Raw genomic sequence first — 17,340 nt, 5'->3', positions numbered from 1 at the left:
AATAGAATAGAATAGAATTCTTTATTGGCCAAGTGTGATTGGACACACAAGGAATTTGTCTTTGGTGCATACGCTCTCAGTGTACATAAAAAGAAAAGATACATTCGTCAAGAATCATAAGGTACAACACTTAATGATAGTCATAGGGAACAAATAAGCGATCAAATCATATTAGGAAACAGTCAATATAAATCATAAGGATACCAGCAACAAAGTTACAGTCATACAGTCGTAAGTGGGAGGAGATGGGTGATAGGAACGATGACAAGATTAACAGTAGTGTAGACTTAGTAAATAGTTTGACAGTGTTGAGGGAATTATTTGTTTAGCAGAGTGATGGTGTTTGAGAAAAAACTGTTCTTGTGTCTAGTTGTTCTGGTGTGCAGTGGAAGTGGAAGTGGAAGAAACAATTCCAAAAACAAGAAGGGGTGGGTGGGTGGGAGACACCATGTTGACTCCCTGCAGAAAGTATATTACACAGAATAGATTGAAAACATCTGCACTGTTTTCTGATCTTGATTCTACAAGCAACTGGATATAAGTAGTGGTTTACATTCAAATCTGTAGCAACATGTAAATAATTCTGTACCACATATCAGTTTTTATCCACCTAGGGTTTTCTTGAAACACACATGGGCGTGCAAACTTTGTATGCAACAGTCATCTAAAAGGCATGCCTAATGCACAACTCTATGTTTTCTGGATGTATCTACAGCAAAATTCAGGAAGAGCAAGTGAAGAATTGTTTTTCAGAGTCTTCAAAGATTCACTCAGTTCAAAGTAGCCATCAGCAAGGAATACAAAACTACAGAAGATATTGCAGTGGTCAGAAGCATATATTGTATGTGCTGTCAGAACATGGCAGATATAACTGTTAGTTAAAAGGTACAGGCCATAAAGTTTATGTTTGGTTGATGTGTTGCTTTCATGGCAAAGTTGCATTTTATAGTTGAAAACAGTTGCACTATTTTCTTATTCATTCACAAGTAGAAAAGGTTTTTTGTTCTTCCAAAGTTTTCTATATCTTGCTATTGTTAAATACAGAGAGTAGCATTTTCATACATTATGACGTTAACTCAAAGGTAACATGAACACAGAATTGGAAAGGATCATATACAAAGGTTTACGCAGAGAAAGAAAAAAAGAAAGAAAGAAAGAAAGAAAGAGAAAAAGAAAGAAAGATAGAAAGATAGAAAGAAAGAAAGAGTGACTTTCCACTGATATGGAAAAGATACGAAGTTTTTTAAAATTTTCACAAATTAAGCTTTTATATGTTCACATTTGGATAATCTGAATAATATGTACTTATGAAGCATTTTAACAGTGAAATCATCCAAGTGTCTCAAAGGAACTAATGTATTAGACACAATAAATGAGCGAGCTGCATCTAAATCATCAAAACCTCTGCTTTGTTGGTTAAAATAAAACATGCCAGAAAAGTTGGTTTCTCATGTTATCATAGCTGTGGTCAGAAAATATGACACAAAGCAAAATTCACCATCCCACCAGGAAACGTGAAGCGCTTTATGGAGTAGGTGGCAAATGTGTGAATAATCTTTTATTTGCTGTCCCGTTTCCCAACTATTGCAGTCAGACTAAGTCAGAAAATATCAGGGGAATAGGAGAAAAAAAGGCTCTCTGTTCTAAGAATACTTCTTTAGAACAACATGTGGTTTCCACACTGGAGGAATTCTGCCAGTACCTCAGTCCAGACCTATTGATTCCACTCTAGTAATATTTTCCCACCTTGGAGTTAACTGAAAGGTCATACTTTTTAAATAAGGCGAAATGGTTCTGTGCCATGAATCACATCATAAATTCAAAACGACTTGGAAGACCACCACCAACCTAAAATATCTTAAATTAACCTGATTTGAATAACATGACTGGTACCAGCAATGGACACGAGCCATTTATAAAACATTTTGCTATAATGACTGAAATGTTTTAGCACAGTCTTAACATTAAAATGTGACTTTTCTCTCCCGCTCCATTAGTCTGATACAGATACTGTGCTAGTAGTGAGTGATTGCTACTCATGCACAAAAGTTTGTGTGCAAATAAACCAGTGACATACCTTTCTTAGTTTTTAAAATGAAGAGCTTAAGCAAAAAGAAATGTATAACTTTTACTACAATAGTGTAAGTGGGATTGAAATGCAAAACAACCCAAAGAGCTAGTGAGTTAGATACAAATATGAGGATGAGGTAGAAGTGGCCCAGACAATTGGCTGTACTTTTACTACCTCCGTTTCCTTTGTACTTCCAGAACACTTGTAGATTTCCTTGATGGCCTTGTGCTTTCCAGAAGTGGGGGTTTAATAATAGGAGTAATGAGAAGAGCATCCAACAGAGAACGATAGCTACTACTATCTGGAAGTCTAGTAAGTATTTAAAGAGAAAATAGAAGGAAATAGTTATCATAATGAAATAAATAGAAAGCTATTCATGCTAAAACTGAGAAGGAAAATAGCCTTTTTCATTTTCTAGTACCTCGATACTAACATTCATTGCTAGTCAACCAACCAACCAACCAACCAACCAATCAACCAACCAACCAACCAACGTATATTATCAAGTAAGGTTCCCTGATCTTGGATAAAAGAATCTGTACCTCAGATCTTACTAAAATGTTACTAAATCTGCAAAAGTCTCCTCATCCTGGTTTTTTTCATGACATATTAAGCACATCAATGAAGACATGTTCAATCTAAATATATCTTGGCAAAATATATTACTGTTTATGAGAATTATGAACTTGGAAATTATATATGATGACCTAATGATTTCATGAAATACTGCACTATTATTAAAATACATAAAGAAAGCTTTAGGTTCAATTTATACTGATTCAATCCAGGGCCTCTTCCAATTTCCCAGGTAAGCTACCAGCTGGTCCCTTGACGAAGCGCTAATTGGGACCAGCCCCGCTTAGCTTCAGAGACTGCCTAGCTAGAATTATATGCCAACAGGATAATTCGGATTTCAGCAAAATTGATATGTCAAAATTAGAAAGTTGGATCAAACAGTTATTTAAATTTCAAACACAGAGGCTGCTCAATTACCTTCTTATGAATTCATTTAAGTAATTAGAATGATTCCCCCTTACATCCTGAGTATAACTCCTTTACAAAATCTAACGACTTGAGTTTTTGTTCAGATCAATTCAAGATAAAATCAGAATTATTATAAAATCCTACTCACTGGGATAGAAGGGGTCAGATACATACATGTGTACATATATGTGACAGATTATATTAGTGGATACAATTTTCAGTGGCTGACACTGATGATGTTACCTAGCTTGGGTAATGAACTGTGTGAAAGAAAACAACCAAGTTCTGAGAGAACCAAGGACCCCACAATTTTCTCTACTGTAAATGTAATTAATTGCTCTATTCCAAAAAAAGGGGGCATAAATTGAGACTTAATCACATGATCCAACACTGAATTAACTGCAGTAAGAATGCTAGCACATATTTGTTATCTTAAAAGCACCCAGAACTACATCTCATATATTCCTGTGCTTCTGTGCTATTTGAGCTTCTCTGATATTCCTTTCCGACATAATGTCTACCTGGAACGCATCGATACAGCGGCAGATACAGCAACAGCAGCACTGCTCCTAACATGTGTTGTTGCCTTCACTGGAACTGAAGTGAAGGGCATTTGAGGACGTGTTAAAAAACTTCCCAATGGATTTTCCGATAGCAATGTCCTACGATACAAGGTTCAGTCCAAAGGAAAAAAACAAAACCAAATCTGAGATAATTGTAGATAAGCAGAGGTTATGCATACAATTTCAAAACTAATCTGAAAGATATAGCAGCTCACCAACGTACCAACTTTTTCAGAAACATTGATAAACTGTTCCTTAATAGAAACATCACCTTGAAATTTGCCTATGTTAGCAAGTGTATAAGTCAGAATCTTATATTCTTGTATCCTTCTACCCTTGACATTTTTGGAAAATTGCATTTAGGTTGCCTGAAGTCTTCCAAATGGCTAGCATTAGAAACATAGCTTTATAGACTTAGTTTTCCTAATTTATTCAGTGGGACCTATATCCAGTTAACGTGTAATAGACTTCGTTTTGCAGCCTGAACAGTATTGCTTTGAAGCGCATTATTAAGCACTGATCTTAATAATGTAATCTCTTTTTAATTAAAAAAGTGCATTGGATTATGATTGAAATACATGACCCAAATACCAGCCTGGAGAACTGGCTGGTGTTACATATGTACTAATTTAAAGCATCCTCATTAGGGTGTTGAAGCATCCGTTATTTATATACAGTAGGTGTATGATTGGAACTGCACTAAGCCAGTACGACAGTATAAGAAGTCTTCAACTCCATAGTGAATATAGATGTCTGTCTAAGTTTACACAATTCCCAGCTTAATTTCAGAAATCCTCTATAATAGGGGTGTCAAACTCAAGGCCTGCGGATGGGATCTGGCCTGCAGGGTGCTTAAATCTGGCCCACAGAGAAACAGAAAAGCACTAGCATGCAGCCCTCCTAAACTCCATTTTAGCTGGCAGAGGATTGCAGGAGGCTGTCCCAGCTGAAAACGGATATTGGGAGCCCGTTTTCACTGACAAAGTGCTCGGGCCCCCATCATGAGTGATGTCAAGCTGGCCACGCCCACCCTGACTATGCCCACCCCAGCTCCCCGAGACCAAACACAACCCTGATGGGGCCCTCAATGAAATAGAGTTTGACACCCCCGTTCTATATCATTTATCAGTTCAAATATTTAGAAAAATAACTGTCTTCTGGAAGCTAGCTGGAGAAGGAGGAAGAAATTGAGCAGAAAAACAGTGTAGGGAAAAAAGAAGATATGGGTTTGATCCTATCTATCCTTTCACTTTGATTCTGCCTACTGCCAGATGTCAGGCACCAACAGATTAGTCTGGATGCTTTGTGAAATTTTCATAGCAGAGAAATAAGGCTCTTCCATTCTTACTAAGGTGTGGGAGTTTGAATGAAGGGATTTTTTTTTATCATTCCAAAATGAAGAGCAACATCTAAGCTACATGTTTGCATTCTTAAATTGTAGCTTGAAGTCAGCACAAAGGTCTCGTCAAATATATATATATATTTTTAAAAAGCATGCAATCTCTGATCGCTTCCCCCGCATTTAACATAGCACATTTTATTTCAAATGATTTGGATCAATACTTAATAATGTTTAAAGAATAATTCACTTCAGGTGTTTAAAAATGTAGCTGACCTCTCACAGACAAAAAAAGTAGTAATGAAGAAAAACATATGAAGCTATGCTGAGCAACTCTCTCTTAAGAAATTCTGGGAGTAAATATAATTTCAAGATGCTGCCTTCCCAGGAAAAAATCAATATACTGTAGGGAAGGTTGCTACTGCTTAGTATTAAGTTTCAAAGAGATTTATTATATTGAGTTTGTTTGGTGAAGGACTTACTGCTACTGAAATAATAGTCATTCATATGTATTTTTTTTACTAATATTTTATCTTCACTGAAGATACTTGTATGTGAGCATGCCGATACTCCGGAAGGTAAATACTGTTTTTTAATCTCTGCCTTGGTAGAAAACTAAGATAGGCAGATAGCAGCTAGTCTTCTGCCTTATCATAACTGCTGCACACAACTGTAAGATAAACAAGGAGTCTCCAAGTCTTTTAAGCAAATCTTAATAATGCCAGGATATGAATACCTGCCAGTAAATGGAGGCTCCAATGTAGATGTCTCAGGCTGGGCTGACAAAGCAGATGCCATAGAAGCAAGAGAAAGTACTAGTGGTTCAAATGTCTGGGTTCCCACAGTACTCATCATGGGTAGATTCTTTTTATGATCAGCTTCATTTGTCCCCAGCTTTGGAACTGGGGCAATCAATTCAGAAGACCGAGTTTTTAGTCTTCTTGACCTTAATTAAGAGTTAGGTTTAAACAGACACTACATTAGCTGCTTAAAAAGTAATAGCTGGGGGAAAAAAATTTTTTTTAAAAAAAAGAACTAACAGAAACATTGAAGGACCTGTGATCTAGAACAGTCTTTCCAAACCTAAGCACTTGCTGGATTTTAAAGATTTCCACAATTCTCTCAGCAATGGTCCTATTACTGGGGATGCTAAAAATTAAACTCTACCAATATGGACGTCCTGCAGATTGGAGACATATGAATCTCACATTTAAGATTATCAAATGTTCTTTCTTTCTCTGAAAATAATCCACTTTCTAGGAAATAAAAGAGAATAGAATCATGGTTGTCTTTCCCTAAAACTGGATGTTACAATCCTTTCACAAAATTTGATAGGTAGGAGCACCATATCAAGGTCAGTTGACATGCCACAGAAAGGTCATCCAGATATTAGTAAAGAGGAACTAAACTATATGCTTCTAGGAGGGATACTTTTTTTTCATCGAAAATTAAATATACATGATATGCAACTTTTTTCTTTATACAGGAATTGATACTGATGAAATGGTAACTTATGGTTTTTAATAGCAATTTATGAATTTATCGAAGAAGTTTATATCTGTATGAAGGGGCTGACATCTTTATTTTATCTACAAAGGGCCACAAACATATGATCTCAAGGACTGTGTAATACTCTACCTACAGGTTTATTCTTTTTACTCAATAAACTGCTGCCATCTGGTGGAATAAAACACCTTTAGTAGGATGAATATTACAAGACATTACTAAACCTCTAGCAGCCGTTTAATGCTCCTTTCTACATTTTATCACACAAAATTCTCTTACAGGCACAGAAAAAATGCAGAGCAACCCCTCTGTGTAAGGGTAGCGTGCAACTTGTCTTGTGACAACAAATGTGTCACAAGAAAGAGGAAAAAAAGAGCAGTCAAACAAGATACTATTTAAAAGAAAATAATTTTATCTGTCTTTTCCTTGGTTTTCCAAGGTGACAAACGTTTTGCTATCTTAATAGCAGTTCTCGTGGATTTTAAAAATGGAATTCCTGCACTTAAGACAGGATTGGACTGGATAATTTATAAATCCCTTCCACAATATGCACTCTATGATTTTACAAACAGTATCCGATTTGATAGATTTGAAACTACCTAGCAATAACTGATGTTGTTTTAGACACAATAGCTACTTGGCTGTTAATACTCATAATACGGATGGTCACAGGTGGATGAGGTGCACACTTGGGTAAGGCTTCCAGAGGATTGTTGATAAAAAGTTCTCTGAAGAAAAAAATGTACAGTACAAATTTAGAATATAAACTTTTCTAACATTAGCTATGGACTTACAGTGCAATTAAAATTGATTTGACCTTAAATATTAATATTTGTATTGTATTTTGGTACAACATATTAGATAGATGGATAATGTATTTTGTATGTAATTCGATATCATATCAAGGAGTTACTTCAACAATTATTAAAATAAATTGCTCCTTTACAAAACTAGCTACATTTATCTTAAGCTTCCTCAAATATTTGGTCAACACTGAAGGTAATATGCTGGGTTATCTCCAGATTTACTCATTATTAAAAAGGTAAACATTTGAATCAACACAAATCATATTGATGGCATCCATTCAAGGATTTTTTGGCAATACCAAAAGGAGTTTGCCTTCTTCCAAGGTAATTTTTTAATTTCCTAGTTTAGCAGAAAATCTTTAAATTCCCATGTGGTCCAAGTACTACTAAAGCCGACTCTACTAAATTTTCGAACTAAGTCAAGATTGGGAAGGCACTGACTCCATATTTAGATTACCTTTACTGGAACAAATGAAAATTAAGTTATGCCTACCAAAGTACCACTGATTTAAAAGACTAATCTTATGTTTGATTCCACGACTGACATTTCATTTTCTAACTATTGTATATATCTCTTTTAGAAGTGATGGAACTCCTATCGATGTTCATATACAAATTCAGAATAATACAATATTCCCTTCAGATTTTTGATTATTATTATTATGGGATAATATTTCCTAATAGTTTATGGAATTCTACCAATAAAACTGTTCTTCAAATATAGGCAATACATCATGTAATAGAAAAACAAGGTGAATGAAGAACATATTATAATATATATTGAAGAAACCATGAAGTATTTACCTCCTGAGAGATGGAGCAGAGAGGTTAGGTCCCGACAGTGTGGTAGAAAAAATGGTAGTAAGAGCTGGCTCTATGGTCACAGAACTAGTTGAATTTGCTTCTGCCCTGTTTCATGGAAATTTGTTTCCATTCCATCCCAAATCAGAGAATAAGTCATATGTTCAAAACAAATTTTTCAAAATCTACACCTACACATTTGTTTGAGTTGAGAGTGAAACACTTGATTAGTATCCATGCTAATTTTGAAGTTTGCTGCATTTTATAGAGTTCCTACCAATCTTTTAAAACAGTCAAAACTGAATAGATACATACAATTCAGATCAGTGTGAGCAATTCAATAATTAATTTGATAAAGTAACACAATCCTCATGATGCCCAGCTTTATTTTACATTTGAATGTTCTGAAGACATTCTCAAAATACTGGAAGTTTCAATAAAAATGCAGCATGCAAACCTAATCATATTTAGAACAGAAATTGTTTCATCTAACAGAATCTGAAAAAAAGCACATGTCATGTCACTTTGACACATTAGTACTACTTTGTGCCTCCAGTTTAACCTCACAATAGAGAAGTATCAATAACAATCTATTTTTTTTCTTAACAACTGAGATCACAATGTGTTTCTCTTGGTCTTCTTTACCACTTAGCAACTTTCCATGCAATAAGCACAAAATATATGCAGAGTTATTGTGTGGAGCGGTGCAGTGGCCTAGAGGTGGAGCTCTCGCCTCACAATCAGGAGGCTGTGAGTTCGCTCCTAAGTGGAGGCAGATATTTCTCTCTCTGGGCACACTGAGAATATATCTGCTGAACAAAACTCCGCATTGGCGACAGGAAGGGTATCCAGCCAGTAAACTTTCTGCTAGCTCCATTCAGTTGCCCAGACGCCACCCCACAAGGGATTATGGGGTCGTTAAAAGATGATGATGATATGAAGAGTTATTGTGTGTGTACATGCCATCTATGCAAAAAAGAATCAACTGTAGCTTTTCCCACAGCCTGGAATTTAATAATTGGTAGTAAAGTGATGATAATGGTAGTAAAGTGATAAACACAATGCTTGGACTCCCAACTGTGATAATTAATCAAGAATACCTGTGACTTCTTGAGATATTATTAATGGTTATATTACTACATAGTGCAGATGAGTTTTCATTACAAAATTTAGTCATGAGTGTGACCTGTGAACTGATGGAATCACAAAAGAGCAGCCAACCTTTGTGGTTGTTGTTGTGGTGGTGATGGTGGTGGTGCTGATTGTTGAAATTCTTCAGGTATTTCACAGATCTGAGTAGCTTCAGAATGGGAGTGCTGAGTTTCTAATCCATTCATTAGATCTCTAGATATGATTTATATGTAATAATAATACAGAGTGCTTGTGTTTCAAGTCTAGCTACTGCAGAAAATATAACTTTTGACAGAATAAAAACAACAATAGTAGGGCAATCAATCACATTACAGATTATTTAAAAAAAATCTTAGCTTTAAAGAAAAACAAAATTAATGTGTGTTCTGCCCTACAAAGCAAGAATATGCAATCTCTCTCTCTCTCTCTCTCTCTCTCTCTCTCTCTCTCTCTCTCTCTCTCTCTCTCTCTCTCTCTCTCTGTGTGTGTGTGTGTGTGTGTGTCCCATAGATTATTGCAGCAGCCATCAGTAGGGAAAGTTATATCCATCTGTATATGATTCCTGGCAAAATAGCTTTAGAATAACTGAACCTGGTAAACAGGGGTAAAGCACAGTCAAATATTATCATAAAAAAGAAAGAAAACAATGGTAGAAGCAATAGCAATAGCAATAGCGCTTAGACTTATATATCACTTCATAATGCTTTACAGCCCTCTCTAAGCGGTTTACAGAGTCAGCATATTTCCTCCAACAATCTGGCTCATCATTTTACCAACTTTGGAAGGATGGAAGGCTGAGTCAACCTTCAGGCTCAAACTCCTGGCAGTGGGCAGAATCAGCCTGCAATACTGCATTCTAACCACTGCACCAAAATGGCACCTGGGACATAGCAATGGTTTGGGACATAAAGATCTAGGGGAATTAGATTACAGAAAGACTTAGGGCATTGGAGATTAAAAACAAAAATAGTGATTCAATTAAAAGTGCTTGCGTTAAAATTGATAATCGCATATGGGGAGAGGCAGGGGATCTCTGAGAAGGGATTGACTCTGAACAATATCCGATGGCTCTTTATAATGCTCATGTGTTACAGCAAAAAAACAAACATTCAGATTTCATTGTGGCAGGAAAATGAATAAATATATAGGCCTAGTCAAAATTCATATTTTAAAAAATGGAAACAACCGAATGGCTCTCCAGTCTTTCAAATGGTAATGCAGTGATATCAAGAATATGTTTAATTCAGTGATGGATCCTTCAGGCCCTAATGAAATTAGGTATTGAACTCTAAAACTATGTTGTGTAGGATCAAAATCAATACCTTTTCCCAGACTGAGAAACAGTAGAAGGTACATGGCCAGGGCTGAATCAATGCCTCCTGTTTTAATCACATATTTGTGTGTGTGTGTGGGGGGGGGGAATGGAAGGATAAAGTCACTGGATGTAACACCCTATAAATAATACATTAATCAAAACTTTTTTTCCTCAGTAAAAATCATCCAGACGATCACTTGAAAAGGCTACAAAACCTTCTGTGAAGTTAAGGGTTTTTTATCAGGGCAACCTGGTCTACCCAAATATGGGACGGAGAATACTGCCTCTGCTTTCGCCTTTTAGGCGAATTGATAATTGAGCCTTCACAGGCAGTCGCTTTCACAACAAACTATTTTTGTGATGTTTATGTTTTATCAACAAAGAAATAAAGAGAGACTAGTATAGATCCATTTCAAGCTATTTAGCTCTCATCAGCTAGCCATACCCTTCTGGGATTCAAACCAGGGCTACTTGTATATTAGGTAGATGTATTAACCTCTAAGCCACGGGCTCTCCTCACTTTGTCGGCTATACCAGGGGAAATATTAAGTGTTTTTTTTAACTTCTGTGAAGTTCAATATAGTCCAAAATCTAAGGTGGTGAAGCTAATACAAATTCCCATAAAAGCAAATGTTGATTCGAATTACCAAAAATGAATTAGGACCCTTCTAAGACCAATGGAGGGTAGATTTTAAAGCTTTTTGCTGTACCATTAAAATATATCTTAGATCTTTTAAAGAATCCAGCCTGGGAACCATCCAGCAAAAGATTAATCAGTTTAGCTCTAGAAAGTATTTATGGTAGCGGTCACACAGTTGGCTATCACCTCCACTGGCTCAAAAAATAAAACCCTAGGTTTAGGCCTAGCTCAATTAGTGGCAAGATTGGATTGATCTCTCCTAGCTGTGAAGAACTGAAAACTCATATCTAGGTATTTAAATGCCTTTGTTTGTTCAACGATGGTACTATTTATCTACCAATGAGAAGCATAACTGGCAGGGCTTTTGATGAATATCACTATTTTTGCTTAAGAAATATTGAAGGCAAGTTGGTAACTAGATTACTTCAAGCCAGAAGATTTGATTGCAAGGAGGAAGAACTGCAATGGTAGAGGGGAAAAAGAGTTTGTGCTATGAGGAAAAGCCATATAATGACAAAAGGCAGATTGACCTAAAACAGCACTAGGGAAAGAAACAGGAACGTAAAATACTGAGAAATAGGTGACAAACGTGGGAATTATTACAGGAAAAAAATATGTTTATTAAACAGTATTTTCCCATTTTTTGCAAAAACAATGTTTTTTTTCTGAGCAAAGAAAAACCTAACAAGGACTGATTTGCATAATGTTTTCCTGACTCTCCAAAGCTACAAAAATGAAAGACAACTACCAGGAGCATAACTGAAATTATCTGACATTTTTTTCCTGGTAAATATTCTGCTAATTATTGCCAGAGATCAAACGTTCTATTACAATAATGGCAGTGTAGCATATGGCAAACAAAGGAGAATTCTGTACTTCTGCACATTTTTTGTACAAATTCCATTCATTCCAAATGCTGAATGGAAGGCATTTTTATCAATTTCAGTTCCCAGAATTCAATCATGCTATCCTGGAACTCTGAGAACTGTAGTTCCAAAACATCTGGAAAGCACCATATCGGTAAAGACAGATGTTGAGCCATTCCCACTAAGCTGTAATAAACCAATCTGGCATTGTTGGTCAGACAATCCTGAGTTAGAACTAAAAATAATCCTGAATATAACATTGTATTATATTATTCAGAGTAGAAACCATGCCACATGTAATCCTTAAGGTGGTTTGCAACTCTAAAAGTGTGTGTGTGTGGGGGCCTGAATTAGCCTGATTTAAAGGAGAGTGCAGGAAAAAAAATCATAGATTACTCTGAAAATTAATTTGTACAGCCTATTTGTTGCCTTCTGTTAACATGGCTCAAGTGCAAGATTAAACATTAAAAAAACCAGCATAAATAACAGCTTAAAGCCTCAAAATAATGATAGCAGAATAACTAAGTACCCATTGAAAAACATTTCCATATTGGAGTGTGCAGCCTGATACTAGTCCTTGGGATAAAAAATGGCCTAGTCCAGTGAAGGCAAACCTATGGCACGTGTGCCAGAGGTGGCACACAGTGCCCTCTCTGTGGGCACGCAAGCCGTCACGCCAGCTCAGCCACACATGCGCGTGCGCCTCCCACCGGCAAGCTGGTCTTCGGGTCTCTGCTGTACATGTGTGTGGGTGGGGTGCGTGCGGGGCCCTGTGCACACATGTGCAGGTGTATGAGGGGGGCCACACACATGCGGAGTGTGTCCGGGGTGGCCACAGGTGCATGCACAGGGGCATGTGTGGGGCCGCATACACATGTGGGGGGCGCACGTGCATTGCTTTTTGGGGGTTCAGGAGCATGCGTGTGCATTTGCGCACATGTGCTTTGGGCACTTGGTCCGGAAAAGGTTAGCCATCACTGGCCTAGTCCTTGGAAAATATACAACTAATTTCTCTCCTTCACTTTTGCCCAGAATACAGTAGTTACTGAAAGGGAAAGAGGAAAAAGAGAGACCCATCCTCTGAAGCCTTCACAGAGTACTGTGCAACCTAAATCTTTAAAAATTACTCATGCACAAAAGTTTATCCATCATTTGGAATACATCTTGGGCCTGGGGAAAGAAATACTGGAAAGAAAAAATGGTCTATCATGACATAAATTTGGGAAATTTGATAATTTCCAGATCTGCCATGAATTCCATCTTCAATCCCACTAAATAGTTAGCTGAAATGTTAACCTGGAAAACAGTGCCTAGAAATCAATGATGAAATGTTCCTAAATATTTCCCATGAATACCTGCAGAATCCCTAATATGTTTTCTTATCAGGAGCTCCTAATAACTAATATTTCAATTATGGCAGAAAACCAGAGATTCTTCAATTATGTAGGGTTCATCCCAAAGTGTACGATAATATAACAACACATTTTCAAGTGTTCCATGTGCATTAGGACATTCCTTTACACTACTCCTGAAAGTCAGTATTATGACTCCTATAATGCAGATGGGAAGATCTATGTAAAACTATACAGTCAATTAAGAGAGAAGAGAGATACCAACTAGGACAGAGGTGTCAAACTGGTGGCCTGCAGGCCAGATACGTCATGCGCAGGCCACGCCCACCCAGTTCCGCAAAGGGGTAAAATGTCACGAAATGTCACATGACAGCAATGTGACACGGTGAGTTTGATATCTGTGAACTAGAAGCTTTTTAATACTAGAACTTACTTTGTAACATAATGTAATTGACTCACTTTGCTTTTGACCCAATGCTACTGTACGACACTAAAGCTAAGGTTGGGTAAAGATACAGGTTTAATTATATGCAGCCTATAAATAAACACATAACTACAGAAATGTACTCTTAGCATGAGTAAAAATCTGAAATCTGGAATGCGTTGTAGCAAAAAACACCACAATTGTTAAATAGATGCCACAACAGCATTTACACAAGTTTCACAAACAGGTGGGATAATTAGGATACAGACCAAGGTGTCACATTGCATTATTTTGTGAACTCACTGAAGACTGATCTGGTGCACATGCATTGTAAAGAGAAGTGATGTTTTATTACACTTGTAAGCTTAGCAATTCCACGAGTTAAAGAATGAAGCATCAGTTAACTAATTTACTCTCTTGTAAAAGGTAAAATACAGACTTTAAGAAGAAGGTATCAGGCATTGGTGTTCTGAATTCAACCATATGATGAGCACCAAATACAGTCTGCCACTATATTTGATAATTTTTGTGCACATGTGCTATTAATGTCAAAGAATTAAGTTACCTTAGATCTCCGTTCTCTGTTTGACTTTCCCTAGAGTGTTAACAAATAGAAAGTGACAACTGCTATCATAAAAGACAAAATAAACATCAGAAGAAAATTCTATGTAGAATATGTTCATGTTTGGGGCATTTCCCCCCAAAGCTTATATCCGAGTTTGTTACACACAAGAATGTAAACAAATAATTTGTCCTTGTAGTTCTTGTAAGTGTGACGGGAGCTCTCTTTAAATGTTAAAAAATAAAAACGAACTGAGGAAATGCATCATTTCTTTAGGTTCACTGTCCAGCAGCCCCTTCTTTTCCCAGTAATGTTTCGGACTAAATTTATGTATGGTACCTACATGTGCACACTGTGAAAGAATATAAAGAAAAAATAGAAAGTAAATTAAATGCGGTATTTATTCAGTAGTTTCGAGCCCCACGTAGCATAATTTAGATGAGTATGCATCTGCTATAATACATTATATTACAAATTAATATGCATGATCAAAAATTGATAAGAAGCTCCAAACAATCCACTTCATAATAAATAAAACCTATATTCATTTATGTCATACTATTTTCTTTTGCTGTTTTACATGGCTTCTTCTACAATGTAATTTTTACTTTGATCTGTGTCCAGAAGACTTCAGATGCTTTCAGAACGTTTTTCTCAAGTAGAACATGAGCTGTATAACGCAACTATTGCTAAGACCCATTAACTAACATAAAAAACAACAACTCTCTTCTTCCATTACCTCTTTGAAAACATTTACATTCTGCCATTAAATATATCCAACACAAAAAACAAACATTGATTTTACTGAATCGAACCAGAGCTGTATCGGAAATACACAATGATGCTTAAATAGTTTATTATGCATGTTTTCCAACTCAACTTTCTCCGTATCTTAGCACATAGCACCTTTTTCAGATAAGAGCCAGGTTCCCTGCCAGAAAAGGCACCCTATTTGTTCAAGTCATTATGAATTTTCTATGCCACCTGTTATCTGCATGGTGGTTTTATTTACAGAGATGCTGGCTTTGTAGAAGCAGAGCAGGTTCATCCCATTGTTAATACACAAATAGGGGATTTTTTTAAAGAAAAAAAGATAGATAAAAGGCTAGACTTTCTCAAAGCTGGGTTTGTTCGTTCATTTCTTTCTTTGCAAAGCATTTGGAAGAGGAGTAAAAGGACTCATTCAAATTTTAGGACTTGGCGAATCATTGGACGTTAAGGACACGTGCTGAAACGCCATGGTGCCAGTCACGTAATTTTGTGTATCTAGGGCCTATGATGTGGAGGGGGATCTTTTCCCTGCAGAGAGAAGTGACAGAAGAAGACATAAGAGGAAGGAAGTCTGCATCTCAATCCATTATACACAACAAACCAAAAGCATGCAGAATTCAGAATCAGAATTAGTCATCCGAGTTTACACTAATTGTCCTTGCACTTCGGTATACAAACTTGTCGACATTTATGAGTAAAGCCGATTTCTATTGCTTCTTGTTGTGAATTGACACTTTAGTCAAGCAGCCAATATCTGCTGACTTTCAAAGGCCAGAATAGAAGCTGCTATTCCTTCCATTATTAATAAACTATGCAAGGTAAAGGTAAAGGTAAAGATAAAGGTAAAGGTTTCCCTCGCATATAGGTGCTACTCGTTCCTGACTTAGAGGGCCTTGCTTATCTCCGTTTCAAAATCGAAGAGCCAGTGGTGTCTGAAGACGTCTCTGTGGTCATGTGTCCGACATGACTAAATGCCAAAGGTGCACGGAACGCTGTTACCTTCCCACCAAAGGTGGTCCCTATTTTTCTACTTGCATGTTTTACGTGCTTTTGAACTGCTGGGTTGGCAGAAGCTGGGACAAGTAACGGGAGCTCATCCTGTTACGCAGCACTAGGGATTCGAACCAGTGAACTGCCGACTTTTCGATCGACAAGCTCAGCGTCTTAGCCACTGAGCCTAAGTTGAGGTAAGTTGGGTAAAATTAATGAGGTTAGTTTATCTTGATGCAGAACCCAACGTTTTACTGGGAAAAAAAAGTGAGTGCTATTACTAATATTGCCAATAAATATTGGGGCTAGAACAATTGTGTATAATTGCAGTTAAAAATGCAGAAGCAAAATACTACACAGTGCACACATCCCAAGCACTTATCTTACAGAACTGCTCAAATGCTAACTAGCAATAATTGAAGAAACTTATTTTGATTGACAGAACTTCTATAGAATACAGGTTTATAACTCTGAACAGCACTTAAGATTTAATGCCTATTAATCAAGACCAAACTGCCTCTTCCCATATGATCCTACATTTTCTCTATGGTCATCATCAGAAGTTCTGCTCCACATGTTGTGGTGTGATACATCGCTACCTAGCAATAGCAAAACAATCTACCCAGAAAAGACATTTAGAACTCTGTTGTCTTTCTGGAAGCAAACAAAACATTTATATTTTAAATATTTATATTTTATGTTTTTCTGAAGCTTTGTGATTCTTCTATTATGCATAGATTGTACATTTAATTATTGTTTTGGTTTTTGAATATTGTGATCAGTGTAAATTACATTAGGAAAACTTGGTAATGATGAGCAGAGTACAGTTTTTAATAATAAAATATTCTAAAAGAAAATAGTAAAACAAGGCTACAGACTCTTCTTTTAAATACTTCCATGTTGTAGTGAATAGGATTATTCCCAGCTCAAGACAGATACAAGACACAGTAAAATTTCAAATATTCACAAGCTAAAGGAATCAGGACACGTTAGGAATTGCAGTAGCCTTCCTCACTGATAATATCACTTTTTAATAAAGATGCAGTAACATTGCAGTTCTTATTTGTTTTGTCATAAAAACTTATTTTAAAATTCAAAATTGGTCTATATGTCAGTAGTGAAACATATAATTTTAAATCTACTTAATATAAAAGATAAAACTTCTAAAACATCTAAAAAAGATTAAACAATTGCCTCTAAACGTCTGATTACTGTTTCT

The 17,340-nt window shown here is 36.4% G+C and overlaps 1 protein-coding gene across 8 annotated transcripts in view; it reads right to left on the bottom strand.

Annotated features, from left to right (window-relative positions):
- Nucleotides 1–17,340, bottom strand: part of PDLIM5 (PDZ and LIM domain 5) — a 151,751-nt gene that overhangs the window by 42,216 nt on the left and 92,195 nt on the right. For 4 of the 8 annotated variants that reach the window (XM_087875289.1, XM_034440491.3, XM_034440493.3 and 1 more), the window contains 7 exons: nucleotides 14,364–14,393; nucleotides 9,292–9,414; nucleotides 8,074–8,178; nucleotides 7,063–7,191; nucleotides 5,694–5,903; nucleotides 3,577–3,717; nucleotides 2,246–2,380 (listed from right to left, as the gene is read on the bottom strand). The exons of 1 other annotated variant lie outside the window; for it this stretch is intronic. In XM_087875289.1, the coding sequence (XP_087731415.1) occupies nucleotides 2,246–2,380; nucleotides 3,577–3,717; nucleotides 5,694–5,903; nucleotides 7,063–7,191; nucleotides 8,074–8,178; nucleotides 9,292–9,414; nucleotides 14,364–14,393 (873 nt within the window). Of the gene's footprint in view, nucleotides 1–2,245; nucleotides 2,381–3,576; nucleotides 3,718–5,693; nucleotides 5,904–7,062; nucleotides 7,192–8,073; nucleotides 8,179–9,291; nucleotides 9,415–14,363; nucleotides 14,394–14,743; nucleotides 15,660–17,340 lie in introns of those variants that run through there. 3 more of the 8 variants (XM_034440498.3, XM_034440499.3, XM_034440492.3) reach the window with 2 other exon arrangements.

Source organism: Pantherophis guttatus, chromosome 8 (assembly GCF_059756535.1).
Source record: "Pantherophis guttatus breed Tessera chromosome 8, ASM5975653v1, whole genome shotgun sequence".
Lineage (NCBI taxonomy): Eukaryota > Metazoa > Chordata > Lepidosauria > Squamata > Colubridae > Pantherophis > Pantherophis guttatus.
This window is presented reverse-complemented; position numbering and strand designations above follow the sequence as displayed.